This window comes from Nanorana parkeri, unplaced genomic scaffold (assembly GCF_000935625.1).
Source record: "Nanorana parkeri isolate BGI_ZX_2015 unplaced genomic scaffold, ASM93562v1 scaffold670, whole genome shotgun sequence".
Lineage (NCBI taxonomy): Eukaryota > Metazoa > Chordata > Amphibia > Anura > Dicroglossidae > Nanorana > Nanorana parkeri.
In genome coordinates, this window is record NW_017306938.1 from 733475 (window position 1) to 755123 (window position 21649).

The 21649-nt window shown below is 41.1% G+C and overlaps 1 protein-coding gene across 2 annotated transcripts in view; it reads left to right on the top strand.

Annotated features, from left to right (window-relative positions):
• MDGA2 (MAM domain containing glycosylphosphatidylinositol anchor 2) overlaps positions 1-21649 on the top strand; it is a 521930-nt gene that overhangs the window by 374860 nt on the left and 125421 nt on the right. For both annotated transcript variants that reach the window (XM_018563520.1, XM_018563521.1), the window contains exon 7: positions 13717-14046. In XM_018563520.1, coding sequence (XP_018419022.1) covers positions 13717-14046 — 330 coding nt within the window. The remainder of the gene's footprint in view (positions 1-13716; positions 14047-21649) is intronic.

Here is a 21649-nt window from a genome sequence, read left to right on the forward strand (position 1 = left end):
AATTTCCATCAAAAGAAACATTTATTTCCCATTTTTTCCCAACCACAGATGGAAGCACAGAAAACAGAGCGCAAACCATTCAAAATATTTGCATTTAAATTGAAAATGTGGATGCATCAGCTCTCATAACCCAAAAATAATTACTTGATATTGAAATGTTGCGTACATTGTACATGAATATACATTGGCAATCTAATTATTATGATGTGTTTAAAAGATAGGACTTTTAAGGTTGACTGTTTCACCAGCTGCTTTTTATTGGTGGCAAAGTCACTGACGTGCCATGCAAGACATGGTAGGTTCACAGGACTCCACTTTTGATTTGTAGCAGAAATTACTAGTCCAGCCATTAACATTTACTTAAGGCACGTATGTCAAACTCAAGTAAACCTGTACTGAACTGAAAAGGCCAACTCTGTAATGCTTCTGTAGTGGACTGCATTTCTCCAGAAGCAGAAAAAAAAATGTACATAAATCTTTATGACTATAAACAACGGTTTAAAGATTTAGAAAGCAAATACATTTTTATCTTGACTGCCAGAAGTATTTGGAAGTATCTTCTAGACTAGCTAACAGCAAAATTGTGTGAGACATAGTAGCCTTGTAGAACATGTATTTTAAATCGGCTAAATACAGTGAGGGGAATTTATCAAAACTGGAGCAGACAGAAACAGGAGCAGTTACCCAAAGCAACCAATCAGCTTCTCTCTTGTTCAGCTCAGATTTGAAAATGAAAGGTTGATACTGATTGGTTGCCATGCACAGCTGCTCCAGATTGTAGCTGCTCCAGTTTTGATACATTCCCCCCAGTGTTTTTTCTAAAGCAGCCACAGCCTGAATAAAAAAGCCTGTTCCCTGCCAGCATGCTGCAGAGAAGGACCCTTGCACTCTGCAGAGAAGCAGTGATCTTTTTGCAAACGTCCGACATATCCCTTACTGAGTCAGAGCCATAGCTAATCAATCAGTGGGAAGCATGAGCTTTGCTAATTGCAGAACTATAGGTATGAATCAGTAGGGGATGCTATATGTCTGACTCAATAGAGGGTGTGTCGGAATTCTGCAATGAGACCATTGCTTCTCTACGGAGAGCTAGAGTCACTTGGCTGCATTGTGGCGGAGGACAGGCTTTTCTGCTCAGCCTGTGGCAGCTTTCTAAAGAAAACAAACTGTAAAGCTGGCCATACACCTTACAACCACCTTGATGCACCTGGAATGTATTTAGCTGATTTAAACCAAAGGTTTAATTGGGTTTTAAAGACGATCTGCTGAAACAACACTAAAAAAAACTTGTAAATACTTACCTTTCCTGTTGCCCTCACCACTGTACACTGCTCCATTCCAGCATTCCAGAGAAATGGTCCCATAAAGTATGTTGGAAAACAGACATTTCCTGAAGTGTCAATCTCCTTGATCCACCCCAGCTTTCACTGTTCCACTTACTGACTTCCATGTCATTACTATACTGTGTAGTAAGTACCTGCACTTTCCTTCAGATTAGTTAATTTGTGCTTGGGGGACCTTTGATAATTTTTTGGCAGTCTTCAACAGACTGTAATAGTGGGTTCCTAAGGGTGCCCTTGACACCTGGTAGCTGGAAGGTCTGAGGTCTGCCCCACCTGCATAGCTCTCTACTAGGCTATTCATCCCAAGAAGAAGCCATTAAAGTTGAGCTGAGCTCAAAACATGAAGATTTGCCTATATCTAGGCATATCAAGTACATTGCCTGTATAGGCCTAGGAAACATTTAGAAATGTTGATTGTGTAAAAGCAGTGCACTAAAAAATGTATCTTTTCTCTAAAATGAATCACTGAGAAACAGCAGAGTACTTCCTCTTATGTGAAGGTGCCTAGGCACTCCTACACCTACAGCCTCATAGCTGTATACCCGCAGTGTGAGATCTAAGATGCTGCTGCCCCTGACTGCTAGTCTCATTAGATAGGGGTGGAATTTGGTGATGTCACTACTGTTCTTCTCACTCTTCTTGCTGGTGACATGAGGAAGCAAACCCTGTCTCTACAAAGATGGCCAGCTCTACATAGAGACACAGAGAAGAACTGGTAAATCATTAATGGGGAAGATTTAGCTGCGGGGAGACCACAATCAATACTGGTGACTAGTCCTTTGCCCTGCTTTTTTTTTTTTTTGCACAGCTTCTAGAGTTCAGTTCCTCTTTAATGAGGAGCAAGGGTCCAGACAGGGTGATATTAAACGACATTTGCATAACTGGGCATAATGACTAGGGCATGCAGGCCACAGCTTCACTTTAAATATGACATTAAAGCAGAAAGCTGCATAAAACTGGGACTTTAAAAAAAATAATCAATATTCTAAATTTAGTGTTACAGCATTGACACTGACTGACATGTGGCAGAACGTTACTCAATATGGAGAATAAACGTAATGTTTGTGCCATGTTTTCTTATTGATCGATCCCTTTCATAATTTAGCACCTAAAGATATCGACTGACTGTGCAAATCTGTAATGGAAAGTTTTCAATGCCATGTGCCCACGCCTGACAGTACTTAAAAATCATACTTAATCCTTTGCAATTACTGACAGCTACAACTTGAAATATGTCCACGTCGAAGCTATGTAGGCTTTATTTCATGGCCTTGGATAAGGAAAACCAACATCAAAATGCAGTATTTCATACAACATATATTTATAATACTTCAGATAATTTGTGACAATTTTCTGGCATTAAAGAGTCAGGATAAAAATGCTCCATTCAGTGGATAAAATCTCATTTTATCAGTTCTTTTGCTGTTCATTTCATTGTGAATGGCAGCCGTTACCTGAGACAATGGTCTCTTACAGCTGGCTAACTAGTAGAACGAGGAGTGCTTTAGTAGCTCAAACTGTATTGCATGCAATGGCTATTTAGCAGACATGTCCTCCGACAAAAAATTTGTTTTATTTCGGATGTTTTCTTATTTTGTTTTTCGGGATTCGGGTCTGAAAGTCAATTTGTTTCAGCATTCAGATTTGCACGAATACATAATTTTCGTTAATTTTGGATGAGTTGAAAACCATAATTATGTTGCAGAAAAGTGACATTAAATGTTTACTTTTTTAGCTTTTGACAGTCCACAGGAACAATAAAAAAAGTGTGTTGTTCCCTCTGGAAATTCATACCAGACTCTTAAGGTCTGGTAGGAATTTTAGTGGGGACCCCGAGCCCCAAAAAACAAAAAATGCGTGGGGTCCCACCTATCATACCTTACCAGACCCTTGATCCAAGCAGCAGCCTGGCAGAGCATCGAAGGGGGTATGGTCTGTGGTCTGCACTATACCAGACCACAGGACGGACCCCTTGGAAAAGCACCTTGTCCCCATGTTGATGAGGACAAGGGCCTCTTCCCCACAAACCTGGCCCGGGTGGTTGTGGGGGGTCTGCGGGCAGGGGGCTTATAGGAATCTGGATGCCCCCTTTTATTAAGCGGTAGTTGTTAACCCTACTCATTCACCAAATAAGCATTCAAAATGGAAATAAACACACAACACCGTGAAAAAGTCCTTTATTTGGAAAAAAAACACAGCATATGTTTTTGACAATTCCTTTATTAAAAACAAAAAATGCCCCATGATGTAAATCCAGCATCAATCACCTCATCCAGCTATGTAAATTGTCCCACAGACCTGCCAAAAAAAGAAAAATAAGTTCTCTCTCAGGTCTGCTGCTCTGCTGATTGACATCAGGCAGTGGGCGGAACAATAGTCGGTCTGCTATTGGCTATTGCAATTTAAAATAGCCAATACCAGGATAGCTATTGCTCCTGCAGAGGATCAGACCTGAGAGAGAAAGTTCTTTCTCAGGTCCGCTTCCCTGTGATTGACATCACGTAGTGGGTGGGTGCAATAGCCATCCTGCTATTGGCTATATCAATTTGAAATAGCCAACAGCAGGCTTTGTTTATTTCTCACCCACTGCCAGATGTAAACATTTTGTCAGGTGGCGATTATTTTTGTTTTTTGTCGTATCTCCGGAACAATTTACATCACTGGATGAGGTGATCAACGCTGGATTGAGATCGTGGGACATTTTTTGTTTTTGATGAAGAAATTGTCAAATACCTTTTTTGTTGTGTTTTTTTTTCTTCAATAAAGGTCTTTTTCACATTGTGTGTTAATTTAAATTTTGAATGTTTGGTGAATGAGTAGGGGTAACGACTATTCTTTACTCATTCACAAGGGTGGTGGGATCCGGATGCCCCTTTATGAAATTCCCCCCAGTGTATATATTGAGATGTGCATAGTGCAACATTGAATGATATGCGATGTGCTTTTATGTTCTACACAGCTGCATGTCATATATCAGTTGTATATATCTGGATGCATCATGCGAGACATGAATACATGGCACTGTTATTATATATGCAGTCATGCATCATGCATCAGCAACATAATATAACTTGCATAATACATCAACAAATGTCTCCAGATATATGAAGCATATAAAAGTTTTATTGTTGCTGGCTCCTAACTTTTTGGAGCTAGCCCTCACTATTAGTAGTTATTTTGCATTGCATTTGAGTCTCTTACCATCCTTCCTTGGACTTTGTATTTTCATTTGCGGAATTCAGTCAAGTTGCATACATTTTACAGTGTGTACTTTGTGCCCCACATCCTGCGACCCCATAACTGTAACATCACAGATGTAATTTCTACACAATGTTTCTTAGGCTACTGAGCTGCTGCAATGACCATAAGGTAATACAACTAACTGAGTCACTGCCGGTTTAATGACTGCAAGTGGGATAAATAAAATATTAATGTGCAATATTTCTTACCTGATTAAAAATGAATTAAAAAAGTAATGAATATAATAATTTAAATTTATGTATACTATGTGTTTGTGAAAAGGATCAACAGATCGCCTGTTGGGACTCGCCTGTGACAGTTTTTTGTATTCTTCAGAGGTAGATCATATTTCCTCTGCTTTGGGCTATGGCACCGGGCAAAGGAGAGCTAACGGGAGGGGTGGTGGGTGGGGATTGCTCCTTGGCCACCACTCCAGCCATGATTTCTGTAAGTTGCAAGTAACAGACTTCTGTGTCACTGAAAATTAAATATTTCTGTAGACACATTTATATGAAACAACAGTTGTGTGGGCTCCATTTATTTTTTAAGCACCATAAAAAGTACCTCTTTGAAGATGTAAGTACTTTAGGGAAATGGAGTGTCTTAGGCAGCAGAGGCCAAGACAACAAAAGAAGTCCCTAGCTCCATAGAACCTAGTTTGATGTTAACCAGATAAGTCTCTGCACTGAGAATTAAAGGTATCTCCCTCAAGGAAGTCTGTGGCCCTGTGAGGTCTTATTAATGACAAAGGAAAGCAGGGTCGAGCACACTAACAGGGAGTATGGCCTTATACAGTTTATATAGAGTTTGAAACACCCATTTGGAAATCTGCTAACTCAACTGTCTTGACTACTCAGGTTACAAACAAAGGTTTTTGTAGCGTTCATTTGCAAATGCACATTGGAGACACACTGCCATTCCAAGGCAACTTTTATGGCAGCTGAAGACTTCCAGTGTGTGTCTGCGCCAAATACAAAAAAGCAACAATGGCAAGTCCTTTTTACTATTCAGCTGCCATGCAAAGGTGATGTATGGGCTTCTGGTGTGTTTGTGTGTACCATTAAAGAAGAGGGTGCTCCCTCCAGGTGAGCCTGCTCTTGGGTTTTGCATTGCTATACAGTACATGTACAATAATTGGGGACTCAAGATAGTTTTGAGTTAGGGTCAAGAATTTACAGAGGCGCCTTGGTATGGTATCGTGTCTTCAATGCCTATTTTCAAATGTGTGCAACAAAACCTCTGTTCTTAACCTGAGTAGTTGAGGCAGTTTAAATATTTTTTTTTTTCAACTTATAACTTTAAAGTGTGCTAGGGGCCCCTTTTTATTGTGTGTGTATATATACCTTTTTTTTTTTTAATGTAACATTGCCAGCAAGCAAAAGCAATTTTCCATTTAATAAGTGTAGATATTGCTAATATTTTATAAAATACAATCATTAAATCAATGGTTTCACAATTCCAGTTGCTGTGGAAATGAATTCTATAATGTAAAAAGAACGTAAAGCGTTGTGGGATTTTTATCTAGTCGCAACACATGTTCGTGTCATTTTAACTTCAAAGACTGAATTATAACGATGTTCACAAGCCACACATCCCTTTTATATAGGCCCAGGGTCTGGCTTCTTTACATACATATCACAAGATCAAAGTATTGTGATCTACTTATTTAATGGTAAGCTTTTTGTGATGACATGAGCATATTAGCAACTGCAAGTGCCAGAATTTCAGGTTTGATGCTAACTGATTTGTTTTAATTTATTGAAATGTTCTTGAAGGTTAAATGTAATGAAACAGCCAGGTCAGCCGTCTGCACTTTATAGCACTTTGTAATCTGCATTGTTTACTGATCTAATAACTTCTCTATGTAAGAGAAGGCATTCCATTAGGAAATTGCTTGAAGACTCTAAAGCTTGTCAATCATAAAACAGGTAATTGTTCTGTCTGTGTAGGTGTTTGAACACCGTGTTCACCCAAATATGATATTTTAGCTTTGGTTAGCCACATCTACCTCAGGCTTGTTATATTTTTTGGGTGGCTTTAGCAAGCTTTGCTGTCTCTGTGCCCAATTGTGAACAGTCCAAAAAGCAAGGATCCATTATGTAAATGTTATATATTGATGGAGGTGTTGGCTTCCAGGTAGCCCCGAGTTGTCATTATGAAGATGAATGCTACCTTATGCATCATGTCGGTCTTTGGACTTTTTGGTTTAAAGGGGTATTGTAGTCACTATATGAAAGGAGATGGCAGTGAATTAGCTTGGATTGTGGCTGGAAGTTTTTTCAGGCTTATAACTGCCACTTTGACACTGCTTACACAATTCTCTACAACTGTTAATCTCTTCATATGTTTAGAAAATCCACTTTAAAAGCTACCAGGTTCCAGCTAGAGTTTATGGATTTTTTTCATGACGGTAAATCTTTTCAAACTCTTTGATTTTTATGGGCATTCTAAGGAAACTGCAGCTCTTTGTCCTGTGGCAGTAATAATTATTTTTTTAGTATAGTGAAAAATGTTTAGGAGGTTTGTTTTTTAATTGCTCCCTTTGTCATTGTTTTAAAGATTTCCCATCACTTTCCTGTCATGTCACAGGGACAATAAGACAGTTTATTTGTGCTTTGGGGGCGGATCTCCCAAATATGACACTGGTGGGTATAAAATAGTTTTTAGCTTAATCATTTTTGTTACAAGAGGGATTAGAACCACTGTGAGATTTCTATTTCCCTCTATGTTTCCATTGGGGAGGCTTTCTGTAACTTTTGATTTTAATGTATGGTATCACTATGACAAAAAGTGAAGGGGAACATCCCACCTGCTCAAAAACTCAAGGAGAAAAGAGTTCTAGTTTTAAACAAACAATAATCCCAAATTCCTGTAGAGCCTGGGTTTTTATTGTAAGGTGCACTTTGTCTGAGTGGTTTTTTTCCTGCATAGTGCTGGGGGGGATAATTTAAACACGGCAGCTTACTGATTTCACCTCCTCCTCCTCTGCTTGCTAAATTTTCGAAAAGCTACTAACTAGGGAAAAAAAAAGGCAAAATTAATCTTTTCTGAGGTCAAACTTAGAGATAACAATATGAGCAAGTCCCTTTGTGTAATTCTTCTTGTATATCCTCCTTTGATCTTTTTAGAGCTGTGCTCAGCTACCCAATATTTTTTACAGTTTGAGATCCCTAAGACTTTTATATTATTTGGAAACAGCATGGTGTAAGCTGAAAATTCTCTTTAATAAATACTGGTTTGCTCCATTATGCGTGTACAGGTCTTTATGGTGTTCAGTTAGAAATGTGTAATATCTGGGGGCTTGTGTAACAAGGCAGATGGCAGCAGACACATGAATCTGACACAGGATAAGCTTTGAAGAGTTTCATGCAAAACAATTGGAACTTTGCATGCTCAGTCACTCTCTCTGAGCATCAAACGCCGGTGTCTCACCATAGGGAGCTGTGCACAGCCTAGTCTTGTAGCACCGAGTAGGAAAAGCAGCCCAACTCTCCAGAGAACGCAGTCCGCATTAGTATTCTGTTGTCAACTGACGCTCTTCCTTTAATTGGCTCCTTGCAACACAGTCCTGAATAAAGTCCTTCCCAGCAAGGGATCTTGCATGCCAGGAAAAGCATTCTATCAGATTCTCTCTGCCTCACAGTCTTCAACAAGCAGGTCCTGGCAGGGTCATGGCACAATTTTTGCTGCAATCTTTTAACATATCTTCTGCTCCAGCTGATCCCCTGAAAATACCCAGCAAACCTCCAAGGGGATACTGGACACACCTCTTGTTCTGGTATTTGCAGGTTTTACAGCACTTAAACCCAACGCCAGCCAAAACGTTTTTTTTTTCAATTTTGGATTAAGTGGGGATGTGTTAGAAATTGTCAGATTTGTATTGCTGTCCTTGAGGGATTTCACTGCCTTTCCCTTTGACAGCCTGTGCCAGTAGGAGATGAAGTTAGGGGAATAGTTGCCACATACTGTACATACAGTGATATTAACCTGAAAGAACTTCTAACTGTTCCCCAGTTTACTAAAAAAAATGCTTTATCGCGGTCTCTGTCCCTGCTGGAAAGATTTCCATCATGTGTAACCTTAGGAAAACCCTGCAAAGGTATCACAAGCCACAGCAAAAACCTCACATGGATTCCATAAAAGGTTTTGTCTGGAGTCTGTCTCAAATGTGAAGTTTGTCACAAAAAGTACCCAATAAAACCAACAACTTTTTGTAATGATCAGGCTCAATTCTCAGGGTCTTTTTACAATTTATTGTTGAATACAGGAAAAGCCAGGAGAGAGGTTTAGGGACGCAGGATATCCGAAAGCACAAAATAGAGGGCAGATGGCAACAGCATCAGGTACTATTAGAGTGACCTTCAAAATTAGATGCTGATAGAAAGAGGGCAGCCGGTAAATCTAAGGCCTTGTTCACACCAAATGCAGAGCAGATCCGGTCAGGTTTCTGCACACGCACACTAGTCTTTTAGACACGTTTTTGACGCGTTCCGGGCTCTTTTTGGTTAAAAAAAATTGTTTACGTTTAAAATGGGCTTTCAGTGTGTTCCAGGCATTGGCATGCGTTTTTGATGCGTTCCAGAGCAGAGAAAATAGGGCCTGCTGCAGTTTTTTCACCTGCTCTGGATCTGCTCTGCAACTGCACGCTGCAATGAGAACTGGAGCAAAAAATACCATTGGAATACATTGGACGCATTTTTGATCCGGTCTGCACCTGCTCTGCTCTGGATCTGCTCCGCGCTTGGCGTGAACAAGCCCAAAGACCTGGTAAGAGCAGTCACAGTCCTTCTACTACACCAACTAGCTTCTCTTCCCTCTGTATGACACATGGATCTATGGGCGATTAATCCTTTTTACAGGGTCCAGATGGCAGCTTCTAACCAGCTCCTCTGCAACACTTTCCAGCAAGAAGATCCTTCCTCCAGGCCAGCTAACATCAGGTATCCACTCAAGCCATAATTTAAGCCTCAGAGCCCCCAGCACGTGGCACATGCTGAGGCCAGGCCCTGACAGCAGATCCTCACACAGGCCTCCTCCCGGGAAGAAGCCCCAGGGAAAAGAGCCTTCTGAAAATGTGTACCCTAATATTTATCATCTCCTCAGCCATACCACAGAGCCAGCCTCTCAAAGATTGGTTGCGTCAGATAAATATTCATAACCTGTGGTTAACTTTCTTACAATGCTTGCTGGAGCCTCCTCCAAGCAACAGAAGGAATTAATCAACCCACCAGGCTTCCATAAAACCAACAGAACACATAAAAATGGATGCTCAGACTGGCTACAGTCCAGCAATAAAATACACTAAATTAAATAGACACACAACTTCAGAAGGCTACATAAATATGATTATCTCATTGACCCAAGGGACGGTTAAACTAGTTCTTGCTATGACATAGCAATGCGAGATAGTGGAGCATGCTGGGAAGTACCTGTCCCAGCCTCCAATTTCTGGATCCAATGTTCAGGGCAGAACGATCCAATATTGGCCTCTCCTATGATTCATGGAATGGTTTAGTAATGTACTTGTTTTTACCTGACAGGAAATGATTCAAAACCTTAGGTACAGATGCAGTCACAGGCAGAAAGAGAATATATCAGAACCTGCCAGTATAGAAATATGAGCTCTACCATTGTTGACTAATTTATTGAACTCTAGGGCTGTAGTCTTTATCCTCCCTTCATACAATGGGAACTGGAACTAGCATGCATTATTGAAGTGTTGGGATACCTGCTATGGGCTTGTGTGGTTCTGGTCAGTGATAGAGGAGCAAGGATAAAGATGACAGCCCTGAATTTTGCACCTTGAAAAAAAAAAGTAATCAGTTTTAGCTCATGTGTTACCAAAAAATACCAAGGACGTTTTCCAGTTTTTTTTTTATCTGGGCATTCACCTTTAATGCCAATGCACCATCAAATGACCTAAGTTGCCGACTCCTCCTGTATTCCTGGTTTGTATGCCGACAGAACTCACATCATCCTTATTTTGATCTAAGCCGCTGCTCCTCAATAAATGTATTTTCAGAGAGGTGTACAGTGCACGTGTAGGCGTTGATGAAATACAATGTCACACTTCATTGGTTACATGCATCTGAATATGAGCTGAGCGGGGAGAGGAAAAACTGTAGCGTGTTCTCAATTTCACCCGAGACTGGTCAGTGCATATTACAAGCGTGGAGACAAGGCTGTGTGTGCATATGATGAATTCTCATCCAGAATGGGATGGAAATGACTTCAGACTATTAGAACATTTGCCTTCCAGTTCATGTCGAACTCCGAACGAGTGACACCTGCGCTTTCATCAAGATAGGATTTCCTTTTCTCTGTCTTTTCTCTTTCAATGTTTGAATATGAAACTTTCTATCTGGCAAAGTTAGAAATTGATTTGTGCAATTGCTTGCTATTTATAGGAAACGCAGTTATGTATTTCTTTCTATTATACATGCATGCACCCCTATAGTGTATATACAATGACATAGCCATAAAGAAAGTAATACGTATGTGTGTGTATACATATATGTGTGTGTGTGTGTGTGTGTGTGTGTGTGTGTGTATATATATATATATATCAAATATACATTTTAGGTAAATCTTTGAATAACTCAAAATAAGTGCACAAGAAAAAGCACACTAACCTTTAAAAAATCAGTGCATTTTTTCACCCTGTATTTGCTCCACTTGGAAGGCAAAATAAGCAAAAGTTGCAACACTGTTGTTTAAGCTGTATAAATATTCTTGTGCTGTTCCCAAAGTAAGCAACGGACCGCCTGTAATCAAGCAATAGTGTAAATCTGCGTATTAAACATTGGAATTAATAAATTATTCAAGAATATACTGGCTTGTGTACTTGAGAGGAGTCTAAAAATACCCTTTACATCAGGGCAGAAGAGATTCTGTATTAAGCTCGGTAGTGGTTATTAAAATTTGAAACGGTTACAGAAGCAAAAGTATAGTGATATATCCCCTCTACGGAATGAACGCCGTAGGAGCAATTACATTAAGTAAAATGCAAGGTCAGCATTCACTGTGCACATCTCCTAAATAACCCTGTTGCTTAACTGGCTGGTGCATTAAATGGATTTTGTTTTGGTTATTTTTTATTTTGAAGTGTTTTAGATGTATTTGAATGTGATCGGCTTATGGGAAAAGTGCATCTGTATCTGTATATCTATTACTGAAATGTGTAGTCCATCAATCAACAGCCTGAAAAGTGCATCTTTTACTTCATATAAGTCCAAAACAAAGTTTTCACACAAAAACTAGGGAATAGGATACAAATAACAGTAGACTCCATTGCTGCAGGGTACACTGAAAGTACCTTAAACCCAGAAAGCAGTATTGGTGATGTGTTTAGATGAAACACTGAGATCTTGAGGAATGCTGAATTAAGTTTTACTTGCTTGGAAGCTTAGAAGCACATTATATAAGAATACAGCATTGTACATCATATATATATCTATCTAGATAGATAGATAGATAGATAGATAGATAGATAGATAGATAGATAGATAGATAGATAGATAGATAGATAGATAGATAGATAGATATACTGAGTGGCCCGATTATTATGACCACCTGATGTTTGTAGGCAAATTAGCTATAATTAGCTATAATTTCGCGCTGAAGTTGCTAGAGGGCCAGACCATTAGAAATAGGGAAGCAGGTTGTTTACCACGACAGTAGAAGTGATTTTTTTCTGAAGATACGGGTAAACAAAGCGATTTAACAGCCTTTGAACGTGGGATGATTGTTAGCGCTTGGAGCCATGGAGCGAGTATCAGCAAAACAGCAGAATGCGTTAAATGTTTAAGAGCAGCTGTAGTTAAATTGTTTAAAGACTGGACTGTCAGCCAAAAATCTGGGTCTGAACGTGTGAATTGTGGCCGTCAGCGACTAGTCAATGTTGGGGCAGAACGGAGAGTGGACAACTGCCCAAAAGACAGAATTACATCTCAGTGATACAAACATGAACATATCAGCATATGCTGGGGTATTTCAAACCAGCAGCACTATTCAGATTCTGACATTTGCAATAGTTACTTCTAAGGCTCACCTGCCAGCAGCATGATCCATGGGCTGACCACTTTCAAAATTGCTGAGGGTAATTTCTGCGTAGCGGGATGCACTAAAAGCAAATCCACAGAGATTATATTTTTAAAAGCAGGAAGTTGTGGGTGCCCAGGTTTTGGAGGATTACCAGGACAAGAGTTGGTACCAGTAGGCTACTACTACAGTTTAGCTTGAAGGGGAAGAAGTAATGGCTGTGTGATATTTGAGCTATTGTGGTTTGAATTTTCTTATCAACACCTGCGTTCTTCTCTCTTCAGACCTTTCATTCATTGATAAGGTGGTGATGTGTGACAGCTTAATCTCAGCTCTGTGTCCTTGATCGTGCAGCTGGGCCAGAGCTGTGGAAGCATCTCTTTATAAGCCTCTCATTCTCAATTAATGTTGATTTCCCCCATGGACTTCTACAGAAGAGGAGAGATAAAGGTTTAGAACGCAGTTTGTTGAAGTTGTTCTGACTGTGGTTTTCAAGTTGCAGATCTGAGGAATAAGGATCTACAGAGCATTCGATCCTCCTTTCTCTCTGCTTCACCTATGACACCAGCTTACTCAGGTCACTTTATAGTTGCCGTTATCACCAAGACTTGTGACTGGTCAAGCACAGATTAACCATTTTACATTCATGAAATGAAAGATGACTCCATCCAGCTGTCATGTCTATTGATGCTAGCAGGAGGCAATGAGCAATTGCACATGTTGGTATACCTGTACCAGTCATTACTGCCTCCACAAATAAGCTGGAGCCAATAGCAGCCTCTCTCTTCTCACCTCAACCTTTCCCTCTTCATGTACCTAAACTTATATACTTGACAAAGTCAATCACTCTCAAGTGTACTTTCCCGAGTGTTTGCGTCTTATCATCTTCAAAAGTTTATGGCCAGCTTTAGCTTGTCAATGTTTTGCAGTTTTGTAGTTTATGATGGAACATTTGAATTCATCATGTTTGTTGTGCTAGAAATGTTGACAGTGTGACTGCACTCCAATTAATGTCTAATTGCCTTTGAAGCAGACTCGCTCCTTACTTTTAGATAATCATGCTAATTGTATGTTACCTATTTTCTTATCCTAGCTTTAAAAAAAGGCCGTTACTGGATAACCCCAGACCCCTACCACAAAGATGACAACATCCAGATAGGTCGAGAGGTAAAAATATCCTGCCAAGTGGAAGCAGTCCCATCCGAAGAGCTGACATTCAGTTGGTTTAAAAATGGGCGGCCACTGCGAAGTTCTGAAAGGATGGTCATCACTCAGACGGACCCCGATGTCTCTCCGGGTACCACTAATCTGGATATAATTGACTTAAAATTTACAGACTTTGGGACCTACACGTGTGTGGCATCACTTAAGGGAGGAGGAGTTCCAGACATCAGTAATGATGTCAACATATCGAGCAGTACAGGTAGGAATTTACATTGCATTCAAACTTGTTGAGAAAATCTTTATGCATCCATACATCTCTCATTGAACAATAACTTGACAAGGGTTCACAAATTAGCAGACAATTTTAAATAGCACAGCAGCAATTTCAAGCAATTTCAAGAACTGTCTTTTACAATTATACAGTTGCAGTTAAAGTGCTAAGCTGCAATATGACTGGTTATAATGCTCAAACTGTGTCCATAGTGGAAGAAAAAGCAAAATGTTACAAAAAGGTGAGTAGGGCAGATGGTCTTAGGGTAATGTGGAAGGGTAATGCTATGTCCTGCCTCCTGCAGCATTTGAGCCATTCCTGCTCGCCATAGCTAAGCCCTGTTCCCTGGTAAGCTGCACCTCATTGCATAATACTGATTATTACTGAATATTCTAGAATGCTTTAGAGATATTTTATGATCCTGATTCAATTACACAGTTTTGCCATGGACTGCCAAAGCTTATGGAGACATGAGGGACCAGAAAAGGCCTTAAAATCTGTACTTCCAAAATGTAGTGAAACTTTCACTATCACAAAAACCTAGCACCGTATTTCCTATATTCTCTTTTTACTATGCCAGCTTGGTACATTTGTTTTTGTATTTAGTAAATCATAGCCTTATACTGCCTTTTAGTTTAGGTGTGGTAGTCATTGATGATTAATTTTCAGTCTTATGTAGGCCAAATAAAGTTGCTCTAAAAGCTTAGCATCCTAGAGTTTCTATAATATAAGAGCTTTGCATTTTCATCAGAGAGCAATTTAAATAGCCCATCATAGAAGCTTGACTAGATTTGTTGTGCTGGCTAGGCATGCAGGACATATAGGTTGATTTACTAAAGGAATGAGAACTGCTTATCTAGCAAAGTGATTGAGGTGAAGCCGTGTTCACATTAAATACCCAATCATGGGCTAGGAAAAAAAATCCTGTTTTTTTTAATCCCTCACCCAACTTGGTATTTTAAAGTGAACACAGATTAACCTTAATTACAACCATTCATTATGCTATGGTAATGGCCTCTTCTCATGTAGTAGAACAACCCCATTGAGTAGCTTTCTTTGGTGGCTTTATCATCTTGCAGAATAGTCTGAGTTGATAATGCTTCCTCTCCTGAGTAGTTGCAATGCAATCTGTGAAATGATACTTCATATCAACCACTGACATCAGCTAAACAGCTGTTGTATATTTCTGAAGGTCCTGTGTGGAGGGAGCATACATTGGAGGCCCTCTGAATGTTAGTCTGTATGGGTTTTTTTCAGGTTTTTAGGTGTTTTTTTTTTTTTTTTTTGGGGGGGGGGTTACGTTTTATAGTATGTTCAAATGCTTTAGTTCAGTGCACCACTCCCAACTCAACAATGATTGTTTAAAGTTTAGGGTTGTAACTTTTCAGCCACGTTACCAATTTCAGGGGACTATGTGAATTGCCCAGATACTATGAAGGCCAATTTTGTGTTCTGTGATCAAGGGTGTTGCAGTTTCTCTGTAAATGCTTGTGGGTTTCACCTCCTCCTTTTTTGACGACATCTAGTCCATTTACTGGTAAACTTTTTCCCAAGAGGTAATACCGCTTTTATTTTATTTAAAGGAGAACTATGGGGTCAGGGCTTTTCCCCATAGTTCTCCTTAGGGTAACGGGAGGACACAAATGGAGAAGCAATTAAAAATGGCAGTATTGTACTATTCAGCTCTTTAAACCAATGCCAACCCTATATGCAGGAGATGCAAGCTTCAGCCCCCTTTTTTTTTAAATCAGATCGCTCAGCCAGGGGGACCAAATCAGGAGGAATTTATTTTCTAGCCCTCTCCATTGGTATGTCACCCGTTCAAAGGCAGTGATCCTATCTAGTTCCAGTATCCACTCAGCAACTGTAGGAGGGGATTGCGATATCCATTTACGGGCGATAAGTCTCCGAGCAGTAAAAAGAGCCCTATGGATAGCCGTCTTTAAGTTAGTAGTCATACTGAGGGCGTCTATGCCACCCAGCAGACAAACAAGGGGGGAGGGGTCAATAGAAGCATCAAAAATTGAATTGATCAGTGTGATTACCTGGCCCCAGTATCTGACCAGCTTGGGGCATCTCCATAATAGATGTATTAGTGAGCCTTGGTGGAATCCACATTTAGGACAGGACGGATCATCCCGGACACCTATCTTAGTCAAGAATTTGTGTGTACCATACGACCTATGTAGAATGGAAAGCTGAGTGAGGCGGTGGGTTGCCGACATGGAAGTCAGGGTTACGTTAGAGAGGATATCTTCCCATAGCTCATTATCTATGGGCCCTACTTCTTGAGTCCACCTGTCTCTCACCCTCTCCATCAATGGAGAAGTGGAGCTATTTAGTAAGTTGGAATATATAAATGAAATTATACCCTTTGTATGAGTTGCACGCACCACCGCATCTAACACCGGAGTGGGGCAAATAGGAGGAGGGGTCGTCCCAAATTGAGAAACGAGCATGTCGGACCTGCAGATATTTAAAAAAGTTCTTATTAGTGATGGTATGTTGGGATTGTAGGTAGGAAAAAGAGCACATAGATGCCTCCGAGTAAAATTGGTGAACCCTCCCTACCCCAGCCTTATTCCACTCAGCGAAGCCCTTCAATTTGAGCAGTTCCGTGAGGTACTCATAACGGAGTATATCTAGTGCACCCCTCTATATGGAGAATGCCTTTTACAGCATTCCACACCCTGCCCATCAATTGAATGGTAGCCAGGTGGGAGAGCTGTTTTGTATATACTTTGGTCTCCAGTGCACACAGCGGTTCCTGACCCGCAAATAGTGGAGTGAGCAGCGAAGGTATCAACGGCATGGGTTCAGTACAATCCCAGCCAGAAAGATGTTGCAATTGGGAGGCCAGAAACTATAGCCATGGGTTCGGGAGAGCAAGACCCCCCATATTTTTAGGCCTATGTAAGGTTTCTTACTTGATGCAAGCTTGTCTCCGTTTCCAGACGAGATCTCTGAAGATGCCATCAATCTGTTTAAAAAATGTTTTGGGAATCCACATTGGCGAATTGTGTAGGACGTATAACAGCTGCGGCATCCACACCATTTTAATAAGGTTAGTTCTACCCACCACCGAAAGCGGGAGCTTAAGCCACGCTGTCAGTTTGGTTTTAAATGTACTTAACAGGGGCAGCAAATTAATATCAATATAGTTAGTTATACAGGGGGAGAGCTTTATTCCCAAATAGGTGAGACTAGTGCAAGATTTCACAGAGACCACTGCAGCCGGCAGTGGGTCAAGAGGTAGGAGGTTGGACTTATCCCAGTTAACCGCTAGCCCTGAGTATTTAGCAAATTGGGTTAGGTGTGCTAAAGCGGCATTCAGTGAGGTTTGCGTATCAGCCAGAAATAAAAGAGTATCGTCTGCATAGAGCACAATCTTCTCTTCAAGCCCACCCCTTCTAAAACCCACCACCTCTGGTGAAGACCTAATTAACAGTACCTCTGTGAAGTAGAAATTCATGGGATAGGGAGCCATTGACCCTCACACATGCCATAGGGGAAAAATAAAGCAGTTTAACCCATTTACAAAACTGGGGTCCAAACCCGAAGGAGATAAGTACACCCCACAGATAGCGCCATTCTACACTATCAAAGGCCTTCGCTATATCCAAGGCCAGCAGCGCACTATTGCCGGCATTGTCAATGGGAATTTGCATATTCATGTACACTCTGCGAATGTTCACTGCAGTCGATTTATTGGGGAGGAAGCCAGATTGATCAGGGTGAATAATTGACGCAATTTTGGACGACAATCTGTTGGCCAAGACCTTAGCCAATATTTTGACGTCCGTGTTAAGGAGGGAAATAGGCCGGTATGAGTCTGGTAGGAGCGGATCCTTATTTTTTTTGGGTAGAACTACAATAGTGGCATCATACATGGAAGAAGGCAAATGCCCTACTTCCAAAGCCTCATTAAACGTCTGGTGTAAAGTGGGGATCAAAGAACTGCCATATTTTTTAAACACCTCAATGGGGAGGCCGTCGGGACCGGGGGTTTTGCCGTTTGGGAAGCTGGCAACCGCCCTCTCCATCTCTTCCTGGGTTATCGGAGCTTCCAGCTCCGAACAGTCAGAGGCAGACAGGGTTGGTAAGGGGACCCTGGACAAGTACGAACCTAGGTCCAAATCCGAGTAGTCAGCCCCGGTCGAGTATAATGTGGTGTAAAATTTAGAGAAGACCTCCCCAATCTGCCTTCCATCTGAAGTAATAGCATCGTCAGAGTCCCTAATAGAACCAATATATGAGGCTGTTTGTTGTGATCTCGCTATCTGAGCTAGAAGCCTGCCGGTCAACTCACCCTCCGCCCAATAGGACTGATTCATAAAAAAGGATTTATACCCAGATTTCCGTTTAACCAAACCCTCCAAAGCCTCCGTAGCAGCAGACCACTCCTTGCGAGTGAGAGGAGAGGGGTTATGGATGTAAGCCCGTTCAGTGTCCATCACTGCCTGTCGAGCATCCACCTCCTCCCTTCTAGATTTAGTTTTAACAATACTAATACGGTGGATAAATAGGCCTCTCAGGAAGGCTTTAAGAGCATCCCATACAACTAGTACAGAGGAGGAGGGTAGGTTGATAGATAAAAAGGATGAAATATCAGCCTCCAGGGGGCCTATCAGCCGGTAGCAACGTCAACCAGAAGGGGTTAAGGCGCCAGGGGGCTGAGGATAGTCAATGCTCAAAAGGGATTCGCACAACCATCAGCGAGTGGTCTGATAGGCATCTGGGTTGGATAATAACTTCGGAGATGAGCGGCAGGTCTTCAGCCGTAGCAAGTACATAATCGATACGCGAAATCGTGACATGAGTTTTGGAGTGACAGGTATATTGGGAATCAGTCGGGTGTCTAGTACGCCATACATCTATCAAACCCATCTCCGCACATAGCCTCGCAAATGCTGTCTGCGAGGGACCCTCTGCAGTATTAGGGAATCTATCTAGAGCCAGATCCATATGGTTATTAAAGTCACTCACCACCAAAACGGGGATGGGGAGTTTATCAGCCATAAATGAGGCAAGGTCCCTAAGGACCGCATTAGAGTAAGGGGGGGGTATATACACATTGGCAATAACACATTCCCTTCCGAATACACAGCAATGGAGAAATACATAGCGACCACCGTTATCCACCCTCACCCGCCTACAGGAGAACGAGACATTCGAGTGTACTAGGATAGGCACTCCTCTGGCATAGGTGGAGAAGCAGGAGTGAAAAGCCTGTTGACAGAATTTACGTTCCAGTTGTTTACAAGTATCAGGGTTGGTGTGTGTCTCCTGTAAGCAGGTGAAAGACGGTCGATGGGTAAGTAGATAGTCAAACACCGTGCAGCGTTTGGTCGCATCCCCAAGTCCCCGAACATTCCAGGAGACAAGTCCTAAGCTACTCGCTGACATTGGCAAAGTTCTATAAAAATGAAAAAGGAAATGAAGAGAAAACCCAACGACAAAACCCCTCCCGGCATACCAAAAACACAGTCCAATGAGCAAAAAGAAACTCCAGCGATACCTAGGGGCTCAAGTGTGTTGGAGAATGCCGATTCCCTCTGAGTCAATCGGGTATCTATACCTAGTCCTTGAATATATATATAGTCGGGTGTAAGGAGGGGGCCGCGTGCGCCGCCATATTGCGGAAGGCCGGCCGATGCAGCTGTCTCCTTCTTACCCGCTTTCTTCATGTTACCGCTGCAGGGATCGAGACCGAAGCTGTCAGGTCACCCGGAGGGCTGATGGAGCAAGTTGCGGATCACAGGTAACCAGAATGAAGCCTGCAAATCGAGGATCTATCAGGATCTTTGTAGAGAGCTCTCCGCCGCACGTCCTTCTACATCGAGCCCCAGGCCACGCCCTAAGCTTCAGCCCCCTTGATTAGAATTCAGCATGCATGTACACAATTATTGTGTGCATAATATTTTTAATAATACAGCTCCCATATCCAGTTTTCTTTTTCAATATGCTTTCAGTTGATGGTTGTAAAACTTTTCTGTGGCTTTGCAAGCTTTCCACTTTTAACTCCTGTTTGAGGTCCTTTCAAGCGCATCCACCAAGAGTCAGAAGATAAAAGTCTTGTGTATTATTTATTTTCCATTCCTCTGGATGTGGAAGCTATTACTTCAGCATTATTTTGGCTAACACGAGAACTGCTTCTTGTAAATCATATCTGGATTTTCATTAAAGATGGTATTGCTGCAGGGGTATTTATACAGCTTTCTCTGTTACTGTAAAACAGAGTTCAATCAGTAGCATCAAATTAAAGACACACATCGCATCAGAGGCACAGATTGCTTCTCTCCCTTACAAAGTGCTTTCTGCATTCCGGCTTTTTACTATTAACACCCACTACATGGTGTTAGTTTTGTTCGACGTTAGTCGCTGGAAGGCGAATAGAACAGGTTGTATAAGCTATAAATCAATATATCATCCATCGACTTACTCTGCCTTAAGCAATAAACCATTATGTTGCTTCCCTTGATATCCGAGAAATGTGTTCCTACTTTATTACAAATTGCTGCACATTGCTGTTTTAAAGACCAGCCAGAAGCAGGCTTACCGACAAGTTGATTATGATGATCCTCATACATAGATGTTTTTCAAAGTGAATGGTGTTGAATAGGTAGTTTGAAGAGGTAGTCATTGCCAGTTTGTCCCCACTTAGCGAAATCTGCCTGGTATGACACAGTTAATTTTGAGCAACTTGAAATTGAGTTTCGAGTATCAAGCTCAGAAAACTAAAAGCTGCTTTACCTTAGGAGACTATAGAAAAGAACACACTCTGTGTGGACATGGCCTTTTGAAGAAGAGACTTCAGGAAGTGTAAAAATTAACCCTTCCAGTGGGACTACCCTGCATTGCAAGAGTTAACTGCTCATTTTGATTTAGGGGCTAAAATAAAGATAAAATAAAAATAATACTCCCCTGAACCTCTATCCCCCTTCGGCTGGTGGAATGTCCCTTGGTGTCCCCATATCTAATGCAGCTGGCCGGCTGTGAGCACCATTCGGCCGAAGTTTTACCATCCAGCTCCTTTGATCTTCTGATTGAGGGATCCTGGTCAGAAGTGCCAACATGCGCACCCACTGTGTGAATTTAGGCCGGTTCATCAAATAGTGTATGGCAAGCTTTGGGCATCTTCTGCAATAGGAATTCTTATTTTTGGTGAGATACTTTCTAAGGCCTGTTCTCCTCTAAAAGGATTCAGGCACTGCCGCTTTACTCATTAGAACACAAAGACTTGCTCAGTTGGTTAAAATAAAGAATAGGGATGCACCAATACCGATACTAGTTAAAACAAACTGCTATTTCTACAGAACAGAGAAAGCTTGCTAAAATCCATGAAACTAATAGATTCCTTAACACAACTGGTGCTAAACTTTAAATGGAAAGTATAGTGTTTTTGTACATATTCTCTTTATTTAGGAGCTAAAAAATGTTTTACAAAAATACTTAGGCAAATATGAAATAATTGTATATGCATATGTTGTAATCTTACATTAAAGCCAACGGGTGGAGCTCTAGTCTCATTTTAACATGTTTAGCTGTCTATACTTATCTTTGATAACTTCAGTTTAAACATAACATTTAA